At 39.5% G+C, this 26,386-nt stretch overlaps 1 protein-coding gene across 6 annotated transcripts in view; it reads left to right on the top strand.

Annotated features, from left to right (window-relative positions):
* TBC1D24 (TBC1 domain family member 24) overlaps nucleotides 1-23,163 on the top strand; it is a 42,150-nt gene extending 18,987 nt beyond the window's left edge. For 3 of the 6 annotated variants that reach the window (XM_074282809.1, XM_074282810.1, XM_074282812.1), the window contains 7 exons: nucleotides 13,230-14,257; nucleotides 15,137-15,154; nucleotides 17,513-17,671; nucleotides 18,511-18,574; nucleotides 19,584-19,679; nucleotides 19,942-20,164; nucleotides 21,082-23,163. In XM_074282809.1, coding sequence (XP_074138910.1) covers nucleotides 13,293-14,257; nucleotides 15,137-15,154; nucleotides 17,513-17,671; nucleotides 18,511-18,574; nucleotides 19,584-19,679; nucleotides 19,942-20,164; nucleotides 21,082-21,239 — 1,683 coding nt within the window. In that variant the 5' untranslated portion in view covers nucleotides 13,230-13,292 and the 3' untranslated portion in view covers nucleotides 21,240-23,163. Of the gene's footprint in view, nucleotides 1-1,091; nucleotides 12,527-13,229; nucleotides 14,258-15,136; nucleotides 15,155-17,512; nucleotides 17,672-18,510; nucleotides 18,575-19,583; nucleotides 19,680-19,941; nucleotides 20,165-21,081 lie in introns of those variants that run through there. The other 3 variants (XM_074282813.1, XM_074282814.1, XM_074282811.1) reach the window with 2 other exon arrangements.
* Nucleotides 23,164-26,386: the final 3,223 nt, after the last annotated feature.

Raw genomic sequence — 26,386 nt, 5'->3', positions numbered from 1 at the left:
AAGCATTATAAATACAAAGAAAGGGAAAAAACAGTCCCTGCTCTTAGGGAAGTTGGAAGACAACATGCAAACAACTATACACAAGAGTTTACACAGGATAAATTGAAGGTAATCTCAGAGGTAAAGCACTAAAATTACTGAAGACTAATTACTGAAGACTAGGAAGGGCTACTTGAAGAAAGTAGGACTTTAGCTGAGACTTGAAGGAAGCCAGGTAGAGATGAGGAAGAACATTTTAGTTATGGGAAACAGCCATTAAAAACAGGATGATGTTATATGACAGGTCTCTGCTGGAAATCTGGAATGAAAATCAGGTTTCTGAGGGCTCTATGGGGCTACTGCAAACCTTGGTGCTAAGCGGGGAAAGAGCAGAATCTAGAGCAGGCATACTGGTAGCACAATGAGTCTCTTGGGTCGTCCTTAGAGTAGAGCTATCAGGTTCTTAGGAGTTTTCTTTCTAGTTACTATGATGAAGTTTTGAGTAAAGTGGAACCTGGCTGCCCCAACTTGTAGAGCCTTTTTGTGTTTTCAGTTTCTGTACCTGGGGGTAACGGTGGGGCATGGACGTGCCTAAACTCTCCCAGATTCACCTCTAAGTAACTATAAGATAATGCCTCAAAATGAATTTTGGAATGGTAAACCCAACAAAAAAGTGAGGTGAGATAGTAGCAGGAAAGCTGTTTCATTTTAAAAGGAGAAAGCAACCCAGTGCAGAGAGTGTTCAGGCAAGCCAGCAGCAAATCTCTAGCCCCAACACAGGTCAGCAGCTAAGATCCTTCAGCCCCACTGCATAAGATCAGTGACACAGAAGCCAGCTGTTAGGCATCCAGCCCCTAAGCCAGCAGGCCAGTGATATGGCCTTCAGTGCAATAAACTTAGGATGGTGCTGCCTGTAGCTCAGGAGCAGAGTTCAACTTTAAAAGTCACAAAATGGCCCACCAAACCCCAAAAACCTGACTGTAGAAAATTATTATGGGATAGGGAAGATCAAAACACTGTTCAGAAGAGGACAACAATATCAAACCATCTGTGTGTAGAGCCTTAAAGAATTTTTTTTTAATTGGTCCCAGGCCAAAAAAAAAACCAAAAAAAAAAAAAAAAACAACAAAAAAAAAACTCCTAAAAGAGCTCAAAATGATTTTACAAATCCAATGAGAAATAGAAAAAAAATAAGAAAAGAAATGGGAGTTATGCAAGAGGATTATGAAAAAAAGTCAATAGCTTAGTAGTGGAAACACAAAAAAAATGGAAAAAGCCATATAGAAATTCACTGAAGAAAATAATTATTTAAAAAGTAGAATTGTACAGATAGAAAAGCTAAATGAAGCAAATAATTCCTTAAAAATCAAAATTAGGCAAATGGAAGCTAATGACTCTATTTAATCAAACAAAATGAAAAAAAATAGAGGAAAATATAAGTTATCTCATTGAAAAAACAACTGACCCAGGAGAAACAACTGAACCAAAAGAGATGATTTAAGAATTTTGGGATAATCTGAAAGCCATGATCAGCAAAATCCTGGACATCATATTTCAAGAAATTATCAAGGAGGGGGCAGCTAGGTGGCAGCTAGGTGGCGCAGTGGATAAGAGCACCAGCCTTGAATTCAGGAGGACCCGAGTTCAAATCTGTATTAGACACTTAACACTTCCTAGCTGTGTGACCCTGGGCAAGACACTTAACCCCAGCCTCAGGGGAAAAAAAATGAAGAAATTATCAAGGAAAGTTGCCCTAAAAACCTAGAACCAGAGGATAAACTAGAAATTGAAAGACTTTACCAATCATCTCCTCAAAGAGATCCCCAGTAAAAACTCCCAGGAATAGTATAACCAAATTCCAAAACTCTCATGCAAGCAAACAAAAAGAAACAAATCCACAGTCAAAATTACACAGGATTTAGCAGCCTCTCCATTAAATTATAGAAGGGGTTGGAGAATGGTATTCTGGAATGCAAGGGAGCTAGGATTACAACTAAGAATCACCTACTCACCAAAACTTCAGGGGGAAAAGTTAATATTCATTGAAATAAAAAACTTTCCAAGCATTTCTGATGGGAAAACTAGAGCTGAACAGACAATATGATGTTCAAATACAAGACTCAAGAGAAGTATTAAAATGGTAAACAGGTAAAAGAAAACAAAGGAAGATATGCCTAAGAACCCTGTCACTATTAGGGCAGTTGAAAGGAATATATACATAAATAGGGTGTGAATATAAGTTGACAGTTTCTGCAGCTGGAGAGGGATTATAAAAATACTAATAGTCATGGGTAAAAGGAAAGGATGATAGAGGAACCTGGGAAAGACTTACTCATTAGACACTTTTCCTTAACACCCATATTATCTGAGGAAAAATCTACTCATTCTTATCTTGGATCCCTGTTTGAGAGACAAAAATGTGGAGAAGTTCCCTGTACCTGTCCCTAGTGAATGTTACTGAGTTATCACACCTATTTGAACTTTGGCCTCTAGAAACTTGTGACTCCAAGGACTAAACTGGCTTTTCCATGTTGCAGATTATTTTGAGCTCTAATTGGGGTGACACATAGAAAAACTCCTAGGTTCTTAAACTCTGATCCAAATTCTTGTCCATAAAGAAGAACTTCATAAAAAAAGTTCTTGTAGACATTTAAGCATTAATGACTGTACCCTAATCAGAGAGGTACTTTTCATCCTTATTAGATAGATACCTTTCAGTAATCTTAAAATTTTTTAATCTTTAGCTATGAATCTGATAAATCTAGAGGCTGACTATAGCCCAATATACTCCGGGGTTCCTTGGTTGTCCCGTACTATTAGTAACCAACTTGTGGGATTTTTCAGCACTTGAACACAAGTGTTCTGGGGAAAGAAGTAAAGAAAAGCTGCTTCATTTAGCAAAACAGTAGATATAATATGCTTTTCTTTCCCCCCTTTTGTCTTAAGTAATGCCTAGTTTATGGCAAGAATGGGGTTAGTTATGGCTAAGGAAGGTCAGGGTGGGGATAGCTTGAGCCAACTGAAGGTTCTATAAAGGAAACAAGTTTGAGCTTCTGATCAAAGGTTTAGGATTGAAAAGGACTTCACAGATAATCTAGGCCAATTTCATTTTGTCGGTCAGTTGTTTCAGTTGTGCCCAATTTTTGTGACCCCATATGGGGTTTTCGTGGCAAAGACTCTGGAATACTTTGTCATTTCCTTCTCTAGTTCATTTTTCAGAAGAGGAAATTGAGATAAACAGGATTAAGTGATTTGCCCAGCATCACACAGCTGGTAAATGTCTGAACTCAGGTACATAAGTTTTCCTGATTCCAGACTGCACTCTATCCACTGGATCACCTAGTTCATTTTACAGATGAGAAAACCGAGGCCCAGGGAGGTCAAATGATTTTTCCAGGGACACAATTCTTTTTACTTTAAACCTAATGCTTTTTTCCATTCCACACTTCCTTTGTCCTTTGTGCTAGGTTTGAGTCACTTTAACCAGTTTGTGTGCTGATATTAAAATAGTAAGTGAAATTCTACTTCCTTTAAAATTGGGAGGACTGTTGAAAGTAGGATTAGGCTTGTTTGAGATTTGTAGACTGATATTATCTTTTGAAGTAAGAAGAATATAGAAAATAAACAAGAGCCAGGATTTTTTTCCAGCCATCTCTAGATGATTATATTAAGTTGTAAGCACCACTTTTTGTGGATGTGGATATTTTTGTGGCAAATCCTTATTGTAAGGCAAAACAAATTTCTGCCTCGACTATGTCCAAGAAATATTGTACCCTGAATCTATTACCTCTTGATCAGGAGATGGGTAGGATTTTACATCATGAAATTCCAGAGTCCTCTGGGATCTGGATAATCATTGCATGGATCAGTATTTTTATGTTTTTCAAAGTTGTTTGTTTTTACAGTGTTGTTATTTGTACAAATTATTCTCTTGGTTCTGCCAATTTCATTCTATATTAATTTATACAAGTTTGCTCAGGTGGCTCTGAAACTGTCTCATTCCTCATTTGCTACATAATAGTATTCCACCATATTCATATACCATAATTTATCTAGCCATTCTCCAACTGATGAGAAAAACCTTGGTTTCTGGTTCTTAGCCATCACAAAAAAGAGCTAGGATAATTTCCATCTTCTAGATGACATGTCCACTAATAGCATTTCTCTGTGACCTCAAGCTTTCCCACCACTTTCTTTTCCCTTCATAAAAACTACAACACATCTAAAATATTTTGCTCTTGCTTACCTAAAGAAAATCTACTGGATAGCAGAGCAAAATTTAGGATAGCAAGAAGCCCACAGGGATAATTCTTCTATGCCCTTTGCAAGTCCTTCCTTACCTTGCAAACAGGTTACCTGACCTGCTTATACTTTGGCAAGCATAGTTCCAGCTTTGCTTCTTCCAGTCAGTCCTTTTAAAGGAGACTTCTAAAAGGGATGAGAAGTGGCTTTGGAGTTTCCAGTTTAATATTCAACCTGAATCTGGGGAGAGCTGGGTGAAGGTTAGTACTCCTCTGGCTAGTGCCTGTCTTGTTTATAAATATGTTTGCCATTATGAAGAGTAATTGGTGGGGTGAGGGTGGGAAGAAAATGGAAGCAATAAAATTAAAATAAAACTGTTAAGCTGAACTAAAATTTCAAATAGAGAAAAAAGATAGGTCCAGACTTTTTACAAAGAGTGGTCAATTCTATCCTGAGTGTTTCCAATCTATAGCTTAATAGTCATGCTTACTATTATTAACAAAAATTTTAGCATGTATCTTCTATATTATTCACAGTATAAAACTTATAAGAAGCAATATGATCTAGTGCAGCAATTCTCAAAATTTAGTCCAGGTACCCCTGGAAGTATTTGAAGTTAAAAATTTTCTTAATACTTACACTTTAATTTCTAATATGTTAAGTATTGATAATTCTAACCTACATAAACAAAAGCTCTTTGAGGTATTTTTGATTTTTAAGAGTGTAAAGAGATCTTGAGTCCAAAAAATTGTAGAACCACTGGTCTAGTGGATTCAAATCCAGCCTCAGAGCCAGGAAGTCCTGGATTCATACCTGTACTACATGCAGGTACATACTTGTGACCTTTAACTTCACTACATAGTTCCTTAATACTGGTAGATGCAGAGAAGATGCCAATCTTATCTGTTTACCAGAAAGTTATATATAGCAATAAAATAAATTTAATCCCTATCCCTATAAAACTTAAACATACAAAGAGATTTAAAAAGGATGAGGCAAAGCAAAATAATTTTTGATACTGGAATAAATAGGGAGCCATTGGAAAGACATGATCAGATTTATACTTTAAAAATATCAATTTGGCAGCTGTGTAAAGCAGAACTAATTAAACTTTTTCTATTCACTATCTCTTTTTGCTTGAGAAATTTTTATGTGATCCTAGGTATATAAGCAGATAGAAGTATACAAATTAAACAATTTCATTCTATATTAATTTATACAAGTTTGCTCAGCTGGTTCTGAAACTGTCTTATTCATCATTTGCTACATAATAGTATTCTACACTGTTCATATAGCATAATTTGTCTAGCCATCTTCCAACTGATGATAAATCATAATTTCATGACCCCTACATTTAGGTACAAGACTCCATATGGAGTTGTGAACCACAATTTAAAAAGCTAGGGTGTAGAGGATGGATTGTAGTGGAAAAAAAATTTAGCAAGGAAACCAACTAGAAAGCTATTGTCATTATCCCTGGCAAAGACTATAAGGGCCCAAATGAAGGTGTGGTGACTGTGTATAGTGGGGATGGCTATAAGAAAGATGGTGCTAGAAATGACACATTTTGATAAACGTATTTGATATGTGGGGAAACCTGAGTAACTAGAAAGATGATGTCGGTAAAAGAGGGAAGTGGATTGGATGAGAGGAGGGTAACACACAAGATTAGATCTGAAATGATGATCATAGCCCATCTGTGACTGTTAATAGTGAGTGACTCACTTGGTTCCATCCAAATCAAAAGTTAAAGGAGTGGAGAGAGTATGATGGGAGATGGGAAGAAGGGGTTCTAACTCCCTGACCACTACTCTAAATCTCAGAGCCTGCCAATGGAGGTGTCCCTGAAGCAGTCATGATATGAACTAGTGGCCAGTATATAGGAATATAGTATATACTGGAAACAGAATGAGATAGTTTGCCTGCAACAAAGGAGCTGATGTAAATGAGTTTATCCAGAAATAGAAGGAACTAGAGGTGAGAAGTATTGAGGTGCAAGGTGGAATCAAGTAGAGGAGTTGTGAATGATAATAGAGGAGAGAGTGGTTCTCATGTTGGACACAAGCCCATTCTAGGTTATCAAGGGGATTATTTTCTCACACTCACACTATTTCAATAACTGCTTACATGCTTCTGGGATCATGCCTTAGTCCCCACTTTGGAGACCACTATTACAGCTATTAGTACCTCCATACTAGAGTTTAGGTCTTAAGGTAAGGCTCCTGGTTGTTACAGTTCCCTCACCTGCAGTGCCTTGGCTGTCATCCTAGAGGGTAGCTGGACTTGGCAACCAGGTTCCCCTTACATTTAACAAAGACCTAAGAGGAAGAAAATCTTAGCTTGACTTTACTCCAAATACAGATACATTAAAAAAAAAAAAAAAAAAAGGAAAGTGATATTTTCAAGACTCTTTCCAGAGAAAGCCAGATAATTCTTGTCCTAGCCTCAAGCCTAGGAAAAATTGCTGGAGTTCTTTCAGAAAGTCTTTAAAGTAAATTTAAAATCAAACTTAGCCAATCATTAGTCAGTACACTTCAATTTTAACCAAATATTTTTCATAGGAAAATACTTTCTTGAATTTGATATTAATCATTGCCTGAGATTAGGAGATTCTGTGAGAGGGAAGGGAAGAAAATAGATGTTATCTCTATTTTTAGAAGGCAAACATTTTAAAGCAATGAATGATTTTTAAAATATTTTTTCAGATGCAATTCCCAGATAACATCAGAAATCTGAAAAATGACCTAGTTCTTTATCAAAGCTAACTGAAACCATTATTTATAATCCCATTGGACTAAGTTAACAATCTCCAATTCAAAAGGTCAGTCTCATAGGTTTGTAAAGTATGAGTTGAAAGGGACCTTAGGGATTCTCTAATCAGAGAATCCCAGAATTAATTACCTGGTGGCCAGCTTCTAAATAAACCTCTCCAAACTTAGCTGGATGGATGTTCAGTTAGTGTTTGACATGGAGATGATACACCAAACCACTTTAGTTTTGTAGACCAGCTGGAGCTTTCATTCTGTTGAAATAACCAGACTTCCAGAATTCAGGTCATTCATGACTAATGTAGGAATTTGTTTTGCAAGACTATCCATATTTGTAATGGATTTTGTTTTTCTTACCTTCTCAATGGATGTGGGAGAGGAGGAAGGGAGAGAATTCAGACTGAAAATTCAATTCAATTCAATTTTTTAAAAAGAATTTAGATCATTTCCATGCTATGACAGAATAGCAGAATAGAGTTTTTGTAGGCATGACAAAATATGAAACAGATAAAACTACAAACTAGTGTCTGGGTCTCTAAAGCTCCCTCTAACTTCCTGCAGTGACAAGTGGCAAAGAAGGAACACAAGATATTAAGAATCAGTTTTTAATCATTCATAAGTATTCATTCAACTTGTAATGTAAAATTCTTATCCAATGACCAGTTGAGTTGCTATATTATTGGAGGAACTAAGCCACATCCACATTGACATTCTCATTATAAATTTCAAATACATTATGTAAAAGTGAAAGAATGTCTCATAGTTATTTTCTCCTCACAAGATAAATATAAGAATTGATGAAACTTGTTTCATTTTGCACCCAATTCATGACCTTCATGAAGCATTAAATTAAATTTAATGATAAATTCAGCAAAGAACCTGATGAGAACCTCCAAACCAAGTCAACGTATGCATTAATATTTTGTGACATCAATGTGAAGGACAAAAGTAGAAAATGTAAAAAAAATATATTGGAAAATATGGTTTTAAATTAAGAAATGAAAGAGAATTATTGATAACTCAGAAATCTCCATCTGTAGATATGAATACATATGTCTGTATGTACTGGATGCTTTCTTTAACGAGGGAATTAGAACCATTTTCTACTTGATATAGTTTTCAAAAGATTTTCAAATCATCCACAATCATGTTGAAAGTTACTCCTAATCAAGCACTAATAACAATGCAAACTAAAATGATCTGAGGTTTCATCTTAAATCTAACAAATTAGTAATGATGTCAAAAGACAATTAGTTATTTTATACTGCTATACTCTTAGAGCTGTGAAGGGGGCTCATTCATTCTGGAAAGTAGTTTGAATTTATGTGAAAAAAGTCACTAAATTATTCATATCTTTTATCCTAGAGTTCCTTCTTGTTGTTCAGTCATTTTTAATCGTGTCCAATTTTTCTTTACCCCATTTGGGATTTTCTTGGCAAAGAAACTGAAGTGGTTTGCCACTTCCTTCTACAGTTTATTTTACAAATGAGGAAACAGACAGACGCAGATGGGATTAAGTGACTTGCCCAGGATCACATAACATTAAGTGTCTGAGGTTGGATTTGACATCTTCCTGACTCTTAAGTATAGCACTCTATCCACCCTCGTTGCCCCAAAGCTCCTGCTACTACATCTATATCCTGCAAGGAAGTAAAAAACAGAAAAGATACACACACATACATACACACACACACACACACACACCAAAATATTCAGGATAGCACTTCTGTGGTAGGAAAAAAAGTGGGCTGAACAAATTGTAGTATTTTAAATGTAACAAAATATTATTTTGCTGTAAAACTCAATTGAGGAATTCAGAATAACATGGAACTCACATGAACTGATACAGAAATGAAGTAAGCAGAATCAAAAGAACAAAACATATGATGACTGCAGTAATGAAAATGAAAAGGACACTAAAACAAAGTCAAATGCTGAGCAATTATTATACCCAATCTTGGTTTCCTGAAAAAAGATGACCGAAGTATCTTTTTCCTTTTAGTAGAGAAGTGGAGGACTGCAGATGCAGTGTTTAATACATTGGTAATGCATTGGCAGTCATAATTCTTATGTCTGGTTTTGCTTAACTGGGTTTGTTTTGTTCATTCCCTGAAAGAACTCATCTTGCATATTATATCCAGAAATAACTGATGATAAAACTAAATTAATATTTTTAAGTTGGAAGGTATTATAAACCTGAAAATGCGTATACAGAGAGAGAGAGAGAGAGAGAGAGAGAGAGAGAGAGAGAGAGAGAGAGAGAGAGACGCATACACACATACCAGCCAAAATTCTAAATTGACATCTTACCAGACAGGAAATGACAAGTTATTTTTATGAAGGCCATTTAAGAAACAATCTGGAGTCAGATCAATGATTAAAATAAAGAAGAGAAAGATAAAAATTATTTATGACTACACAACCCAAACCTGTTTTGGCAGTCTGTTGCCTCTAAAAAGTAAGAAGTGGATAAAAGTAAAATCACTGTTTTTCCTTATGACCCTTAGAAGTTTAACCAATATATTTGGTTGGGAGAAAGAGAAAAACAGGAGAACAATCATTTTATGAAACAGAATAAAAAATGAAGAGGATAACAAGCCTTCAGAAAACTTGGCTTGAGACCCAATTAAACTAAAAAATTCTTTTGTAGATGAAGTTAGAAGGAAGAAAACAAATGTGAGATGGAATCAATCTTCCAGAAATTCAATAGTAATTTGTTCTCTTCATCTGGGAGAGCACAATAGTAATTTGTTCTCTTCATCTGGGAGAGCACAACCATAATATTTGGATGCAACCACCTTGGTGTCTCTTTAAGTCCTGAGATGATAGAGGTAATAAAAATATCACTAAGAAAATAAGGAATTAGAAATGGCATCATAGAAAATTAAATCAGGAATTGTGGACAGACCTGATTAAATAACATATCCAATAATAAATCCACTTTAGAAGCAACATAGTTTTAAAGGAAACTTGGGGATTTTTTCTTGATGGTAAAGGAGAAAATTCTGAAAGAATGGAAATTTAATTTTTCAAAACAGTGATGAAGAAGGCATTGTTGACTACCAACTCATATACTTATTTTCTAATTTCTAAGACCTATATAAAAATCGTCCATATATGCATCAAGGTTATCCTTAATGGAAAATATGAAGAGGGAATAGACATGCAATAGCAGCAGATGATTCTTAGTAGATTATATCATTAGTCATACAAATGATTTGAGTATAAAGAATATACAACTCCACTTTGTATATTTTTTGTTTGCAAAAAGCATTTGATTGAGTAGGGGGAAAATGTACCCTTAAAGACTCTCCCATAAGATATCCTGTGCATATGTTAAGATCATTCAAGGGGGCACCTAGGTGGCTCAGTGAATAGAGCACCAGCCCTGAAGTCAGGAGGACCTGAGTTCAAATTTGACTTCAAATACTTAACACTTCCTAGTTGTGTGATCTTGGGCAAGTCATTTAACCCTAATTGCCTCAACCAAAAAAAAAGAAAAAAATAGTAAAGATCATTCAAGATTCCTTGATAGCTATAATCACAAAAAAATTTTTTATTCAATTGTCCTCTGTTGATATCAAGTGATTATCAAAATAGATCTGTTCTGTACAAAGGTGTTCACCAGTGCCAGGAAAGATGTTGTGTTCAAAGCCCAAATGGGAGAGAAAATCCCTGTAGATAGTGAGGTAGTCCTTATGTTTCTGTTTGCAGATGACATTGTGCAGATTGCACTGAACCCTAAAATTCTATAGGGCCTCCATGGGATCCAGGATTACCCTAAAATTTTTTTCTTTCCACACAGGAAAAACATGTTGCCTAGATTTGTGATGTTAGACAAGCAATTCTTTGCATTAAATAGAGACAGTGAGCAGGGCCTATAATTGAATAGGAGAATGAAAGTAAAATCTAAGCCTATCTAGGGCAGGAAGTGTTTTACATTTTATCTGTGTATCCCCATTGTTAACCAGCACTGTACCTTAATTGTAGTAAGCACTTAAATTCACGTTGAATAAATGGGGAAGTGCTAGATCTGTTTGGGAAATTGCACAATGCAATTTGCAGAATAGACTGCTCCCTAATGCCAAAGAATACATTTTAAACAGTATTGCCTCAGTGATGATATGTGGTGATACTTTAAGGAATAAACCACAATATCAATAATCAAAGTTATATTTCACCTAAAAGACAACATAAAGCCATTTAATTGGTGTTACTATCTTGAGGCACCTTACCAGTGGTGACTTACAACCAAGTAGAGTCAAAAACAATAAAAAGTATGTGTAACCAAGTTGTTATGCATGGAGAGCATCAGATGAATAGTCTAAATGTTGTATTGGTGTCTGAAATATTAAAAGATTTAGCACTGGGTAGATCTCTTATGAAGCACTTATGAAAGAACACAGAAAAGAATTGTACAGTGTAGGAAGACACAGATGACTTGCCATCCATGTCTATTGAGATCCACATATGAACTCTTAGAGACATTAAAATAAACATGTTAGGATAGGCAACACGACACAATGGAAGGAACAAGTGCTTAGGGAAGCTGTCAGGAACAGCTGAATTCAGATCCTGTCTCTGAAACTTACTAGCTGAATAATCGTCCTGGTTTTTGTTATCTCTAAAATGAGAATGATACTGGTATATATAACTCAAGATTGTTGTAAGTCCTAATGAGATGAAGTCTATAAAACACTTAGCTGACATTTATAGAGAACTAAGAATTTTGCTAATAATTGGAAAATATTAACCTGTGGCAAAAATAGATTTGAAATTCATTTTTAGAAGTGCTAAGTTTCAGATATTGATGGAGATATCTAGAAAGCATTCAGACATAGAGAACCTAAATTGAGGGTAGCGGTCAGTCTGAATATATATATTTGAGAGTCATTGGCTTCAAGATCAAAATTTAAGCCATACAAATAGATGCCTGAGGACTGAGTTTTGAGTGATATCTTTACTTACTAGGCAAGAAGAAAGGGCCAGTGACAGAAGAAATAATCAAAGGAAAGGAGATCTAGAAAGGCACAATGTCACAATTCCAAAGAAGAGATTAAGAAAGACTCAAAAAATAAATAAGTAAAAGTCTCATTAGTCTCATGTTCCAGAAGGGTTAAGGGGTATGAGGATGGATAAGGGATTATGGGATTTGGTAATTAAAAGAAGCTACGGGTGACTTGGAAGATCACAGCTTTAGCTGAGTGGTGGGAACAGAAACCAGATTACTAGGGGTTAAGGAAAGAGTAGTGATAGTTGTGTGACTCTCCTTGCAACTAACCTTTTGGAGAGAAAGGCTTTATTTTCTATGCAGAGAGCAAAGCTTAACTGTCTTCTCATCATTTTATAATTGAGCACATTATATTCGGTATACATTCATAGTTTGGGAACTGATACTAATAATCTCCTTATTTTCATGTTTTATTTTACTCCTATAGCCTCTTCCAACTCTAATACCCAAGCTAAATCTAACTGCTTGATTATTCATAGAAGTAGAGCTCATGAATGGAATGAAAAAGGAACTAAATCCACACCAAGTAAGAAGATAAAACAATGATTATTTGATCATTCCAAGTTGAAATCAACCCATACGCTTCCAAAGTTCCATATACTTTCATGTTCCACATCTAGATATTAAGTACTCAACTGGTTGGAAGCTAAATAATTTACTTCTTCAGACTTACCAAATCAAGCAGAGGCTTTTTCTTTAGTTTTCCTCAATTACCTGTAAAGGAGACTATAGTACCCTTTTTGTTGCAAGTTATTCCTAGCACTTGAAGTCAGGAAGATCTAAGATTTAATTCCTTCTGTGAAATACTGACTTATAACCCTTATCAAGCTGTTTAATCTTTCTGTGTTATAGGCAACTCTCTAAAACTCTGAAGTTGACTGGAATTAGTAAAGGGAATTTCCTCATTTGAAAATTCTTTACACCAATGAAATCATAGTTCTAATTCCTGTTTTATTCATGAATATACTGGCTTAAATATCATATGACTTAATAGTTATCTTTATTCTTTAAGATTGATGATGTTTAAGATCTCAATTAAAGCCATCTTTAATTTTTGAATGTTTTTAACATTTTAAATATTTAAATAATTTATATATTTATTTAAATAAACCTTATTTTCAAGACTTTTTTAAAATGACCTTCAAATATGTGGGCTCTACAGTAGAGCAAATAGAAGGAAAATCTCTAAAATGGGTGGAGTTTCAGTGCCATTGTTTTCTCTTCTCTAGGTGCAAGACTAGGTGCATTTCCCCTATTTTATAAACTGCCTTTGTGGAACTTAGTTCTGAATCATGGATGCCCCGGAGTACAACCGCTTTGTGGATACAGAGAAGATGGAAGCTATGATCCCGGACCAAGGACCCAAAGAGATGATAAGCATAGACTTCCAAGAGATAAAACAGTTGGCACGCCAAGGCTACTGGGCCCGAAACTATGCTCTTAGGGGGAAGGTTTACCAAAAGCTGATCGAGGACATTCCATGTCGAACAGTCACACCAGATGCCAGTGTGTACAGTGACATTGTAGGAAAGATTGTGGGCAAACGCAGCAATACTAACCTCCCTTTGCCTGAGTTTGTGGACAATAGTCTGGTCCCAAGCTACTGCCTAAATCCACAAGGAGAAGAAGCTGTTCGAAAAATCCTCCTGTGTATAGCTAACCAGTTCCCCGACATTTCCTTTTGTCCAACACTGCCGGCCATTGTTGCCCTTCTCCTGCACTATAGCATTGATGAAGCAGAGTGTTTTGAGAAAACCTGTCATATCTTGGCTTGCAATGACCCCAACAAGAGGTTTATTGACCAGAGCTTCCTTGCCTTTGAATCTTCTTGTATGACATTTGGGGACCTTGTTAACAAATATTGCCAGACAGCCCACAGACTGGTGGTAGAGTCATCAGAGGATGTATTACAGGTCTACTGTGACTGGCATAAGTGGCTCTTTGGGGATCTGCCACTCAATTACTTTGCTCGAGTCTTTGATGTATTCCTGGTTGAAGGTTACAAGGTTCTCTACAGAGTTGCTTTGGCAATTCTTAAGTTCTATTGCAAGGTGAAAGCCGTACAACCCCTGGGATCAGAAAATGTGAAGGAGGATATCCGCATGTTTGTCAGAAATATTGATAAGACAATATCCCCTGAGAAGCTGTTGGACAAATCCTTTGCCATCCGTCTCTTCTCCAGGAAGGAGATTCAGCTCTTGCATATGGCCAATGAGACAGCTCTGAAGCAGAAAGGAATCACTGTCAAGAATAAGAGGTGAGGTAGTTGATTTGGCTCTCAGGCCACTCTCAATGCTTAGGGAAGCCTTTCTCATCCTCTCTCTTTTCCTCTCAGATAAGGGTAGGTTGATATTTTGGGGAGTGTGACCCCGTGTTTGTGTACTGAACACAGGAAGCTTGAGCTTGTAAGAGGGATAGGCATACACAAAATGATTTTATGTGTGCATCTGGGCTAGGAGTCGGTGTCCTCTTTTTAAAAAAAGCCTGAAGACTATTGGGTATTTTCCTATTTGATTCCAAGGCTCTTCTAAATAAAAACCACTAGAGTTTATAATTTTTACAAAGGTGATAAACCAAAGGTTGTATATCTTGTCTGTGAGAGGAAGGTGGGGGTGGGGTAGAAAGGCGGCTGTGGACAACCTTTGGCCTATACCATCTGTCTGGGAACTTGAAGTTAATCTGGCTGGAGAGTTGGGACAAGTTTCTGGGGGAAAGTCCAAAGTACCTTCAATCATTCCTCACAGACTGTGAACTGCCTTTCAGACAGTTTTAGAAACTACTGTAATGGTTAGAGTGCATTAATGAATGGCCTTCAAACACTCTTGAGTCCTATTACTATATTCCATGTTGTTTCTTAACCAAACCATGCTCCTCCCTGGAGAATAGTCCCAGAAAAATACTGGATGGAAAGTCAGTATTGCTGCTGTGCTTGTAGATATCCTCGGATTAAACACTGTGGGGGGCCATCCTTGTCTATGACTATGAAAATATCTATGTTCAAAAAGTAATATGTTTACAGCTTTTTCTTTAGGCCTATACAAGAGCTTACTGTGATTTAGGAACTTATTGTTAATCTTTTCCTATCTGTCTCATTTTTTCTTTAATTCCATGTCCACTGCCTCTTCCTGTTTTTTAGTGTTTCATCTTCTCAAAGGTAGGTTTGAAATGGAATCTTCCTGCTTCTCTCGTCTGTCTGTTCTTGGTCTCTGCCTCTCTCATGCTATCCGTCTGCTGTCTGTGTGTGTCTGTGGGTATGTCTATCCCATGTTTGGCTGACTCTCCATACCCTGCTTCACTGTGCTATTTGCCTGTCTGGGCTTGGCTGCCTCTAGGACCTTACCTTATTGATGTGTCTGCCTGTCTGTCTGATGTGTGCTTGCCTGGCTCTTGGCCTTGCCTTGCTGGTGTTCATGGGAGTTGGGGAGAGCAGCCCAGGAACCAGTAAATATGGTCCAAAGGGTGAAAACTTCAACAAGTGAGGGTCACCTTTATGCCCCTACTTCTGCTTTGTATAAAATGAAAACATTCCAGGCCTGTGGGTGAAGGCATGTGAAGCAACAGAGACAAAATGGGCAGATCTCTGGGAAAGAATGAGCCATTCCAGGGAAATGTGGCTTTTCTTCAGGATCTTTGGAAATATCAGAGCACTGTTTCCCCTCCTCTGAGGTTACATGTGACCTCAAATTCCTGTCTCCAAAGCACCAAAAAATGTACTGACTGTGAAAACAATACAAACTTTGATGCCAAAAGCATAAATCCAAATGAGAACCTTTTTTTGAAAAGTTGATCCTTATTAATGGGGAAGGAAAGAAGGGAGCCTCTAATGAGTTCCATAAGTAAGCCTAGGCTGTCAACAGCATGGTCATACACTGTGAGTGACAGATATCATTGCCACAGTTCTCTGTCTTGGAGTAGAATGTTAGGGAAAGTTTTGTGGAGCAAAGAATGTGAATTGATATGGGAGTTAGAAAAAAAGCACTATTTATTTTCCTTTTTGGATTAGCAAGTTCTTGATGTAGCCTGCAGTGCCAATGGTGCAGAGGATTAAGTGATTTTGTAGACTGTTAAATATATCAGGCCAAAAGCAGATTGTGACCAGTGTAGGTGAGTGAGGGTGAGTCCCAGACCCAGCTGGGCTGACAACACTCTCCAAAACAAAGATGGAGCGGTTGGAGCTGGGCTCTACATGCCTTTTTTTTTTTTTTTTTTTTAACATCTTTGACTTTCAGTGTTCCCTTTCTCTGTGAGGCAAATTCAGCATTCTGGGTTGTGAAGGAAAATAAAAGAGGGTACAGTCCCAGAGGTCTCAGGTGAAAGACACAACAGAATGAGGAGAAAGTCCAGGTTCTGATTGTTTTTCCATTGGGATTGCATTGGGTCTAGGAACAGGAATGGAGGCAAAGAGATGTAAGACTTTTTGCTAGAATTAAGAGACTTGAGAATCTTCCCTATTACCTAATTAGGGACCTCTCAGTCCTCTTTCCCTCACCTTTATTCTCTTGGCCCTCTTTTCCCCTTATGGTTTGCATATCCTAGCCTGAAGTTCTTTACTTATCCTACTACTGAGCCTATTCTTTTTAGGGGATTCACTTTCTAAGCCATAGAATTGAGTATTCATGGAGATGACTTGGCCTTCCCTGAACTGACAGAGTTGTTGGGGTCATATGTCTGATCAGTCAATGCTTACTAGAGTTTTGTTGATTCTTGAATGAATAGAAAAGTAAGATTTATCTCTTCATTTTTCACTTTAAAACTGTCAGTGCATCAGGGGCCACCTTGAAGAGGGTCTAGAGGGGAAGAATTTCAAGTCTGGGAATTCAGGCATGTGGAAAGTTCTTCAGATTGGTTTCCAAGTGGCAACTACAGCTGTAGTCTTGAAGGAACAGTTCATTTTAAAAGAAATCTGAGACGTATGTGCGGGGGAAGTCCTGCTTTGTCCCTGAACACAAAGGCATGGAGTTGGAGGGGGGGGGGAGAGTTGACTTAAGTTTGAAGGTCTTAACAGATACTATGCAGAGTGCTTGAAATTTAAAAACAAAACAAACTAAAAAAAAAAAAAAAAAAAAACCACCTAAATAATCCCTGCTTTCAAGGAATTTAATTCTACTAATAGTTTAGACTCTCCTGTATTCCTATACAGCTACTATATGAACAGGAAGAATAGGTTCAGTTCTTGAAATCAGAGAAACTGAGGAACTGGCCTCTATAACAAATATGTGACTTGACAGAACTCCTTCTTACCTTAAAACCTTAAAGGAAAGAGGGACTCTGTCTTGTATATAGGCTGAAATCTTTCACAAGTTGGAATTGATGCTGCCCGTACTAGCTACAACACTGTCCCCCCACTTTTCTCCCACCTCTTTCTTCACATCCAAACTGGGAACTCCTATTCTGGGAGTCCCATCCAAGCCTGTTTCCAAAATGCCATTCCTCTTCCCTAGTTTGGCTGCCCCTGCAGCTTCCTGCTGTGTGGCCATTTTGGTATTCTAAACGTATCTCCCACCTCCCCCAGGCAGTTCGTGCACTTGGCTGTAAATGCTGAGAATTTCCAGTCAGACATTGTTACAGTGAAGGAGATGCGAGACATCTGGTCGTGGCTCCCTGAACGGTTTGCTCTCTGCCAGCCTCTGTTGATTTTCTCCACTATGCAGCATGGATACAGCTTGACGAGGTAACCCTAACCAGCTTCACCCTGCCTGGGCAGGATCCCTGGGATAAGGATCTGAATAACTCCTCTCTCATTCAGCTTAAGCATGGAAAGGGAAATAATGGAGAGCAAAGTGGGGCCCTGGCCTTGACCCCTCTATACTTCCCTAGTCAAACTAAGTGATAATTGGGCTATGAAAGGGGTGGAACTCGTTTCCTTGCTGCCTGGTCCAACTGTAGGGTCAGCGCCACTGTTTGGCCTTCCCAAAGCAGAGACACCTCAATGGGAGTCGTAAATGCTCTTGGGAAGGAGATACCAACATTCTGCCTCGATAACATCCCGGCAGCACCTGCCAGCCCCAGCTCAGACCCTAAGCAACCTGAACCACATTGCTTAGTCCTTTCCAACCACTGCAGAAGAGCCTGGGCCTGGCCAGGCCTCCAAGAAGGGTGGAGAGGAGAAAGAGTTGGCACCTGTTCAGTCCACACCTGTTTTCTTTCTTCCCTGCAGTGTAATGTTTTCCCCCACATACATGCTGGTTCCTCAAGCAAAGTGGCCATTTTCCTTAGGCAAAGACCAAGTGTCCTGTTTCTCTTGTGTCCCCTATGACACCTACTTAGTTCTGTCTACAGTAGAACTTGACCTGAGCTGTGTGTGCTTTTGCAGAGCTTTGATCTGCCATGTGGTATGTCTCAGCCACTTTGCCCTGAAGTGGGAGAGAAAACCTGCTTACTTGTTTTCTTAACTGCTGTGATCCCCTTCTTCCCCCAACCACTAGAGATAGCCTGCCTTCTTTATCTCCTTCAGTTCATCATGGGCGGCACCACACTTAACTCCTACTAATGTGTCATTTCTGCCTGCAGGCTTTATTACCACTGTGATGGACATGAACCAACTCTCCTTCTCCTTAAGACAAAAACAAAAGAGGTAAGGCTAGAGACCCAAGCCTTTGGATACATTACTATTGACATTTCTAAACTTACCTACTTATGATCTTATTATGGCTTTGAATGATAAGAGGGGATTGGGAGAAGTAGAGAGTGCTGAGCTAAGGATGGAGTGCCTGGGTGAAAGGGAGTACACATGTAGAGGGATGTTTCAGAGTAGGAGCCTGAATTTAGGGGGGAAAAAAAAATTTGTGGAATATCTTTTCCAAATCCCAAATTTGTGGAATTTAACCAAAGAGACAAATTTTAATGTTAGTATTTCAAATGCTTTGACGGGTGGACTTGGATGTAAGGTGGGAGGTGGAAGATGTTCTTTGGCAGGGAGGCTTTTTTACCTACAAATCACATTCTAACAACGTATTTTGATTAGGGATTCTCTTTGGCTTGGCAGATATTAGACTAAAGGGGTTCTGGGACAGGGAGAAAGTATTCTATCCTTGTCATTGTGGGACCTTGACCATTGGGATCTGATGAATATTGAGCCTCTGTCAGTAATATCTTTTATATTGGGGCAGCTAGGTGGCGCAGTGGATAGAGCACCAGCCCTGAATTCAAGAGGACTGGAGTTCAAATCTGGTCTCAGACACTTAACACTTCCTAGCTGTGTGACCCTGGGCAGCCTCAGGGGGAGGAAAAAATAATGTAATATAATATAAGTTGGGAAGCAGGTACCTGAAGCTTCTGTCTCTACCCCCCTTCCATTTTAGAGATCTCCAAGAAATAGCCATTTTTAGGGACTGGGAAGAGAATCTAGGCATTTATACCTTGAGGGAAATGGGAGCTCAGACACTTTGGGCAGTGTAGAAACAGATTCTTTAGGCCTCCTGGTATTTATGAGCCTCTATCCTTTTACCTGAGGAATAACTAGTATGGGAATCATTGGGCTTTAATTGCTGGGACTGATGAGAGAATTAGAGTTTCACATTCTCTCTCTCTCTCTCTCTCTCTCTCTCTCTCTCTCTCTCTCTTTTTTTTTTTTTTTTTTTAAGGTTTGTGGTGCTTATCTGTCGACAGATTGGAGGGATCGAAATAAGTTTGGAGGCAAGCTGAGCTTCTTTGGGACCGGGGAGTGCTTTGTGTTTAGGGTGAGTGAGTCAGAGTATGAAGGGGCAGGACACTGAGGGCAAAAAGTATGAAACCTTTGGGGGTTGTTCATTCTCTTGGGCAACATGTCAGTCATAGAGTTCTCTTACCAGACAGGTGGAGAGTGGATAGGCAACTGATAATGATCATGACTTGGAGGGAGGGAGTATTTTAGTCCTTTTTTGGCTTTCCTTACCCAGTCCTTGGCCCCCCATTGAGGCCTCAGATCTTTATTCTGATACTTCTGTTCCCTCATCTCCACAGCTGAAGCCAAAAGTGCAGCGATATGTGTGGGTAGTGATCAAACACCCAGAGCTGGCCAAGAATTCATCCTCAGAACCCACATCTTCAAGTCTGCAGTTTAAAGATACAGAATCCACAGACCCCTCAAAACGACTCTCCCCTTTCTTGGCTGCTCGGCACTTCAATCTTCCTTCAAAAGCTGAATCCATGTTTATGGCTGGATCCAACGAGTGTATCATCATAGGTGATGTGCTGCCCTACCACGTTTCCCCGACATTTCTACCTCTTATTGCACCTCATGTTTTCCCCTCCCTTCTACCTTTTCCTAACTTTGACCTTTTCCCTGCCGTTCTTTCCTCCCCTCCCCCTAGCCATACAAGGCGTCTTAGGCTGGGATATAGAATACAGAGATTTTTAGATCTTCCAGTAGTTGTCCTCCAGTAGTTGTGAGCCTCAGCTCATCTAACCCAAACCCGTCAATTTACCATAAAGGAAACAGATTAAATGATTTGCTCAGGGTCACCCAAGGTCTACTCAGGTTAATAAATGGCAAAGCAGGTTCCCTTCTATCTGTCCCTATACTTTCCTACTCCCACCCCCAACAGGTTTCTCAGCCTGGATTTCCTTCTAGATTCTCACCATTCCAGAGGCTGATACTGTTTCCTTTTGTGGGTATCCCCAAAGCACCTGGGCCTCAAGGAAGAGCTCAAGTTTAAGATTGTAATGCTTTGGGGCTTCGTAGGCAGTGTCAGCTGTCTAGTCCCAGCCTTGAGCTCAGCTCTACTGTAGGGTAGGAAGAATGAGGAGACAGAAATCTTGCCTGGGTCTGGGGCTGTTGATAATGGTAGAAACAATACTTTTATATGGCAACAAGACATAATATAATCGATTGTGCCATAGTCCAGAAGTGCTAGAAGTTCAGAGGAAGCTAGGAAAATCAGATTTGCTGTGAAAGACATGCTGATTTTTCAGGTGCCAATAAAACATTCAAGTGAAGACTTATTGGCAGTTGGAAATGTGCTAAGGTTTAGGTTGGTCTTTATGCACATCAGCCCCAAAGTGATGGTGACAGTTTGAAGCCATATGGATAGATTTGCCAAGTAAATATAATAGCCAGCAGGTATTATCTAGCTATAATTGCTGACCTTTTTATCTTCACAGGTGGTGGAGGTGGACAGGCTTTATACATCGATGCAGACCTTAACCGAGGCCATACAGGACACTGTGAAACCTTTAACAATGAGCCTCTGTGCTCTGAAAACTTCCTCATCTCTTCCTTAGAGGTGTGGGGCTTCTGGAATGCTGGCGTACAAGAGTAGAGGCAGCCATATTCACTGGTCCCTACAAGAAAAACAAGGACATTCAGGGGCTCCAGCACAGGAGGAAAGCTGCTCCAGGACTGACTCCCCTATTTTCAGGTCCTGAGCTCCTATAGAAGCACAGGGCTGGAGGATCCTGTAGGGATCTCTTTCCATCCCAGCTTTCTATGATGACTACTGACCCCTCTACAATCAAGAGATCCTGACATCCCCCGGGAATGGGTTAGTTTGAGCTAGGGGCCTGTTATGGGGCTCAGGTCATTTGTGGAGACACTCAAGCCCCCATCTGCTGAGCGACTTTGGTAAATCCCAGAGTCCTGTGTCCTCTTGGGTCAGAGCTCATGGATAGTGTTGGGGGACAGACAAAGGGCAAAGAGGATGCTATGTGAATCAACCCCAAGGCCATGCTCAAGTCTTCCGTCTGTTCCTGAAGGATGCACTACTGGAATGGGGGACAGAACCTTTGTTCTAAGGGTAATCTAAGGTGCAAATGAACAGAGACCCTTGCATGAATTCCTCCGCAGTTGCTTAGATGTAGCCTCTGGGGCTACACTTTTCCTCTCTTAAATCGTAGGCTCGAATATGGATCAGCAGTTCTCCCCAACAGGCATCTGATGTCTCTGGTTTCGGGAGAAGGCTGATCCAAGAGACATTGGTCCTCAGTGGAACGGAATTAACCCTGGATGTGGAATTAGCACTGTCTACACAAACCCCTCATGTCCTCAGAGCTCTCGAGCCCCCCTTCACCTTCCTCCTTTGCCTACTTATCTCAGTCCCTCTGTACCCTGCAAAAAAAATCTCAATATGTGTGTATATGTCTTTTCCTTTAACACTGAATCTGGTTTCTGTGCCTGGTGTTTTCCTGTCCTTTTTCTTTGGGGCTCTGACTTCTTCCTCAGGGAAGACTGGATGAGGAATGGGTGTTTTTGAGGCTACAAACCTCAGGACCCAGAACCTGAAGAGCAGGAATTCTTTGCCTCACCAGGGCTCATGCACCGTTTCCCTGCCACTCCTTGAACTCTGGTGCCCCCATGTGGTGATTTCGCTTTTTTGCTGTAATAATAGAGAAAAAAGGTGACCTCTGGTGACTGATATTTATCCATGGTTATGTAAAAGAAGGTCTGGCCTCCTTTGGTTAGCCTTGTCCAAGCTGTCTCGTGTTTGGGATTCCCCAAAGCCAGCAGAACAATGCTATGGAAAAGGACGATGTTGCAGGAATCCAACTTCAGGTAACAATTTCAAGCCAGCATATGGGCAGAGCTTGTGCCGACTTCCCTCTGGACGTCTCCATCAAGAACCCTAGATGATTCTTCCCTCTGTCTTCCCATCTCCTCCTCCTCTGGCTCTTCTTTAGGAAGGGGCGAGGCACTATGGCTCATAGTCTTACTCAGTCATACATTAAAATCTTGATCAGAATCAGTTACTTATGGAACCTTAGCAAGTAGCAGAGGATACCAGGGCAGTATGAGCTGTAGGGATGCCCTTAGAAACGGCATATCTGAGGGGTTCTTTTGCTTGCCTAATCTCTTAGGGCTGGCCACCAACTACAACTCTGAAATACTGATATTTTAACCCTTTATTTGCCAACACTTTATAACTAAGTTATAATATGCAGGATTGTTGTTGTTTTTGTTTTGGTTTTTTTCTTTCCCCAGAGAACTCTGTGTCTGATTTTTTTTTTAAACCTTGAAGCCTCTAGTAACAGTTGTTTTCCAGGAAGATTTGTAGAATGAAAGGAATCTTTACTGTCTTCATTTGGGGCCCTCAATGAAATTGAGATCAGATTCAAAAGCTGAATCCAATTAAAGTTAGTTATGAGTGCCCTTTCCAGAGAGTAGTTGGGAGTTGAGCATTTCATTTCAATTCAACATTTATTAAGCTGCAAAGGATTGTTGTAGGCACTAAGAATAAAAATTAAACAGTTTCTGATCTTATAGCGTGCAATAATATATAATCAACAAGCATTTATTAAGGTGCTTATTCTGTGCCAGGGCACTATGCTCAGAACTGGGCATATAAAGAAAGTCAACATTGCCTTCAAGGAGCTCACACTCTAAGAGAGAGACCACATGTAACTATGTAAAGTACAAAATCAATTGTTGTTTGTCCTTTCGTTCTCAAAGAGGACCGTGACATCAGGGAGCGATGCCATGACACGTAAGTGAATTGGGTAGAAGTGGGCCAGGTCACCTGCCTCACTTTCCCCTCTGGAGCCAGCTGTAGATCGGGAGGAGTGGAGGCGGCCCTGTATGTAGGGGAGGCCTTAGCCTTTTTTAACCTAAGATCTTTCTCAGTTTGATTGAAGCAATGCCCGTTTGGCAGTTAAGGTATAAAATAAGGCAGAGATTAGCCTCTTTTACCTAGTTCCCCCCAAAAATTCAAGCTGGGAGGGAAAGACCTTCAGAGTTTCTGATCCAAACAGAAACAATTGCTATTCACATTCACTCGGAGCCAGTCTGGGCCCAAACACCACTAAGTGGGGTTTGGCCTGGGATTTATTGTGGGTCGGTCAGTCAGGGACTGAATATATGGGAGGTAATGTCAGAAGAAATTAGGGGTGAAGGAAACTAGGGCAGATCTCCTACAGAATTGGGATTTTAAAAAAGCTAAAGAAGCAGAAAAAAAAAACTTGGACTAGAGAGCCCAAAGCTGAGTCAGAAGATGAAGTACAAGAAACCACAAGACCAGTGTAATTGGATTGTGAAGTGTAAGAAGACTGGTAAGGTAGAAAGGGGCTGGGTTGTAAAGGACTTTTAATGACTAACAGAGAACTTTATATTTGATCCAGCTTGTAACAGGGAGAGACTAGATTGATTGAATAAGGAGTAGAGCATGAACAGACTTTTCCAGCTGCCCACTGCAGTCTGACTCACTGGAACAGACCCCCATTCTGCTGGGGATAAATACAGAGATGGGTCCACCTTTAATCTTTGCTTCTCATGCTTAATGAATTCTGAAGTTCCCTATCATCTGTAATAATTCTATTTTTCCTTTACCTTACAACTCCAAAACTTGTTCCTCTTTCCCCATGATCTCCAGTCTTACCATACTACTTTTGTATAGGCTACATTTTCTTCCCTTTCTCGTCTTGACCTCTTGGTGAACCCAACTCTATACTTTCAAGTTCCTTGGATTTTTATTGAATCAAATATTTTGCCTCTGGTAAATCTCACCCTTGAATTATTCCCAGCATCTGCCTGCATACTCTAATAGTACCAAATGAAGCTGGAGAAAATAAAACTGAACTCCATCCCCAATTAGGTCCTATACAAAAAAGTATCCTCTCAATTGGACCCTTCACTAAAGCAAGGCCAAGTCCTTTTATACCTTCCTAACTATCCCACTCACCCTAGCAACTTTTCCAAATTTTTTCATCCAATTTCCTCCTAACCTCTCATCTGAGGTCATGTGAAAAAAATCAAGAAATTCTTCCTCATCTTAAATTACACTGATGCCTTCTGCAACCATCTCTGTCACCCATTTCAATGAAGAATTGACCCTTCTCCAAGCAAACCCTTCCATATATACAAGTGATCCCATTCCATCCTCCTCCAGTGGATTACCATCTCTAACATCTCTATTTTCTCACTTATGTTCAATCTCTTCCAGCCCACTTGACTGCTTCTCTACTCCCAATATGCAGACCTATGTCTCCCCATCCTCAGGAAATCCTCACTTGATTTATCCATCCCTATTGGTCACCATTTATCTCCTCTCCCTTTCTGGGTTACATTCCTTAAAAAGTTTCTTTACTCAAACTCCATTTCCTTTTCTCTTTCAACTCTTGGCAATCTGGATTTTTGGAGTCTAATCTCAATCAGTTGAAATTCCTCCCTCCAAAGTTATCAATGATCACTTAACAGATCTCATGGCCTCTTCTCAATCCTCACCCCTATTGACCTTTTGGCAGCCTCTGACACTATCAATTACCCTCCACTCCTTGATACTCTAGTTTTATGATACTACTTCTGGTTCTACTGCTCTGACCATACCTTTGATGCCTTTGCTGGCTCTCTCCTGGGCCATTTTTTCTATTCATTTGATGAGTTCATCAGCTCCCATGGTTTCAACTATCATCTTCATGCAGATCAACTTGTCCATCCCCACCCTCTCTCCTGACCTCCAGTCTAGTATCTCCAACTGCATATTGGATTTCTCATGCCAGCTATCTAGCAAACATCTTAATAGATCCAAATCAGTTATAATTTCCCCCAAACCTCCGATCTTCCTGTATCACTGCAGAAGGGACCACCAGTCTCCTAGTCACTCAGGCTTACAATCTAGAGGTCATCCAAGACTCCTCACTCACATCCCCCTTTATATCAAATCAGTTGCCAAGTTCCCCCATTTCTGCCTTTATAACAGTTCTCCTTCTATGCCCCCCTTCCTCTTCTGTGACATCGCCACCATCCTGGTGCAGTTCGTCTTCATCTCATATTTGCATTGTTGCAAATGGGTTACTGTTAGGTCTGCTTGTCTCAAATATCTCCCCACTCCAATCTACATTCAATCCAGTTGTCAATCTGTTGATCTTCCTAAAGCACAGGCCAGATCATCTTCCTCTCTCCCCTATTCTATCAATTCCCTTATTTCCCTATCCAATAAAGTCCTGCTGGTCTTTTAAAGGTCTTCATAACCAGGACCTTCCTGTCTTTCTAGTCTCCTTACACCTTACCTTCTGCAGGCTCTTTATATACTCTGAGATGCAGTAACTATTTCTTGCTCTCCTTTCTCATCCTTGTTTCCCTGACTTCCTTTATATCTCAGCTAATGTCCCACTTCTGCAAAAAGCCCTTCCCTGTCCTCACTGATCTTACTGAATCCTTAAATTATCTACAGTTTATAAAAGTGTTCCAAAAGTTTTCAACTAATTAACAAAGCTTAAAACTGGGGGCAGCTAGATGGCATATAGATAGAACACTGGCTCTGGAGTCAGGAGGACCTAAATTCTAATTTTACCTCAGATACTTACTGTGTGACCCTGGGCAAGTCATTAAACCCCAACTGCCCCATCCCCCAAAAAGATGGGGGAAGTGAAATTGATCTGAGACTTTTGGGATACCCAGTATATTCTGACTGCGCATAGCTCTTTCTTTGTATGTTGTTATTAACTCTTGAGAGTAGGAGTCACCTTTTACTTATGTAAT

The sequence above is a fragment of the Sminthopsis crassicaudata genome, chromosome 1 (assembly GCF_048593235.1).
Source record: "Sminthopsis crassicaudata isolate SCR6 chromosome 1, ASM4859323v1, whole genome shotgun sequence".
In the NCBI taxonomy this organism is placed as follows: Eukaryota; Metazoa; Chordata; class Mammalia; order Dasyuromorphia; family Dasyuridae; genus Sminthopsis; species Sminthopsis crassicaudata.
The sequence above is the reverse complement of the archived record's forward strand: the minus strand, read 5'-3'. Positions and strand labels throughout refer to the sequence as shown.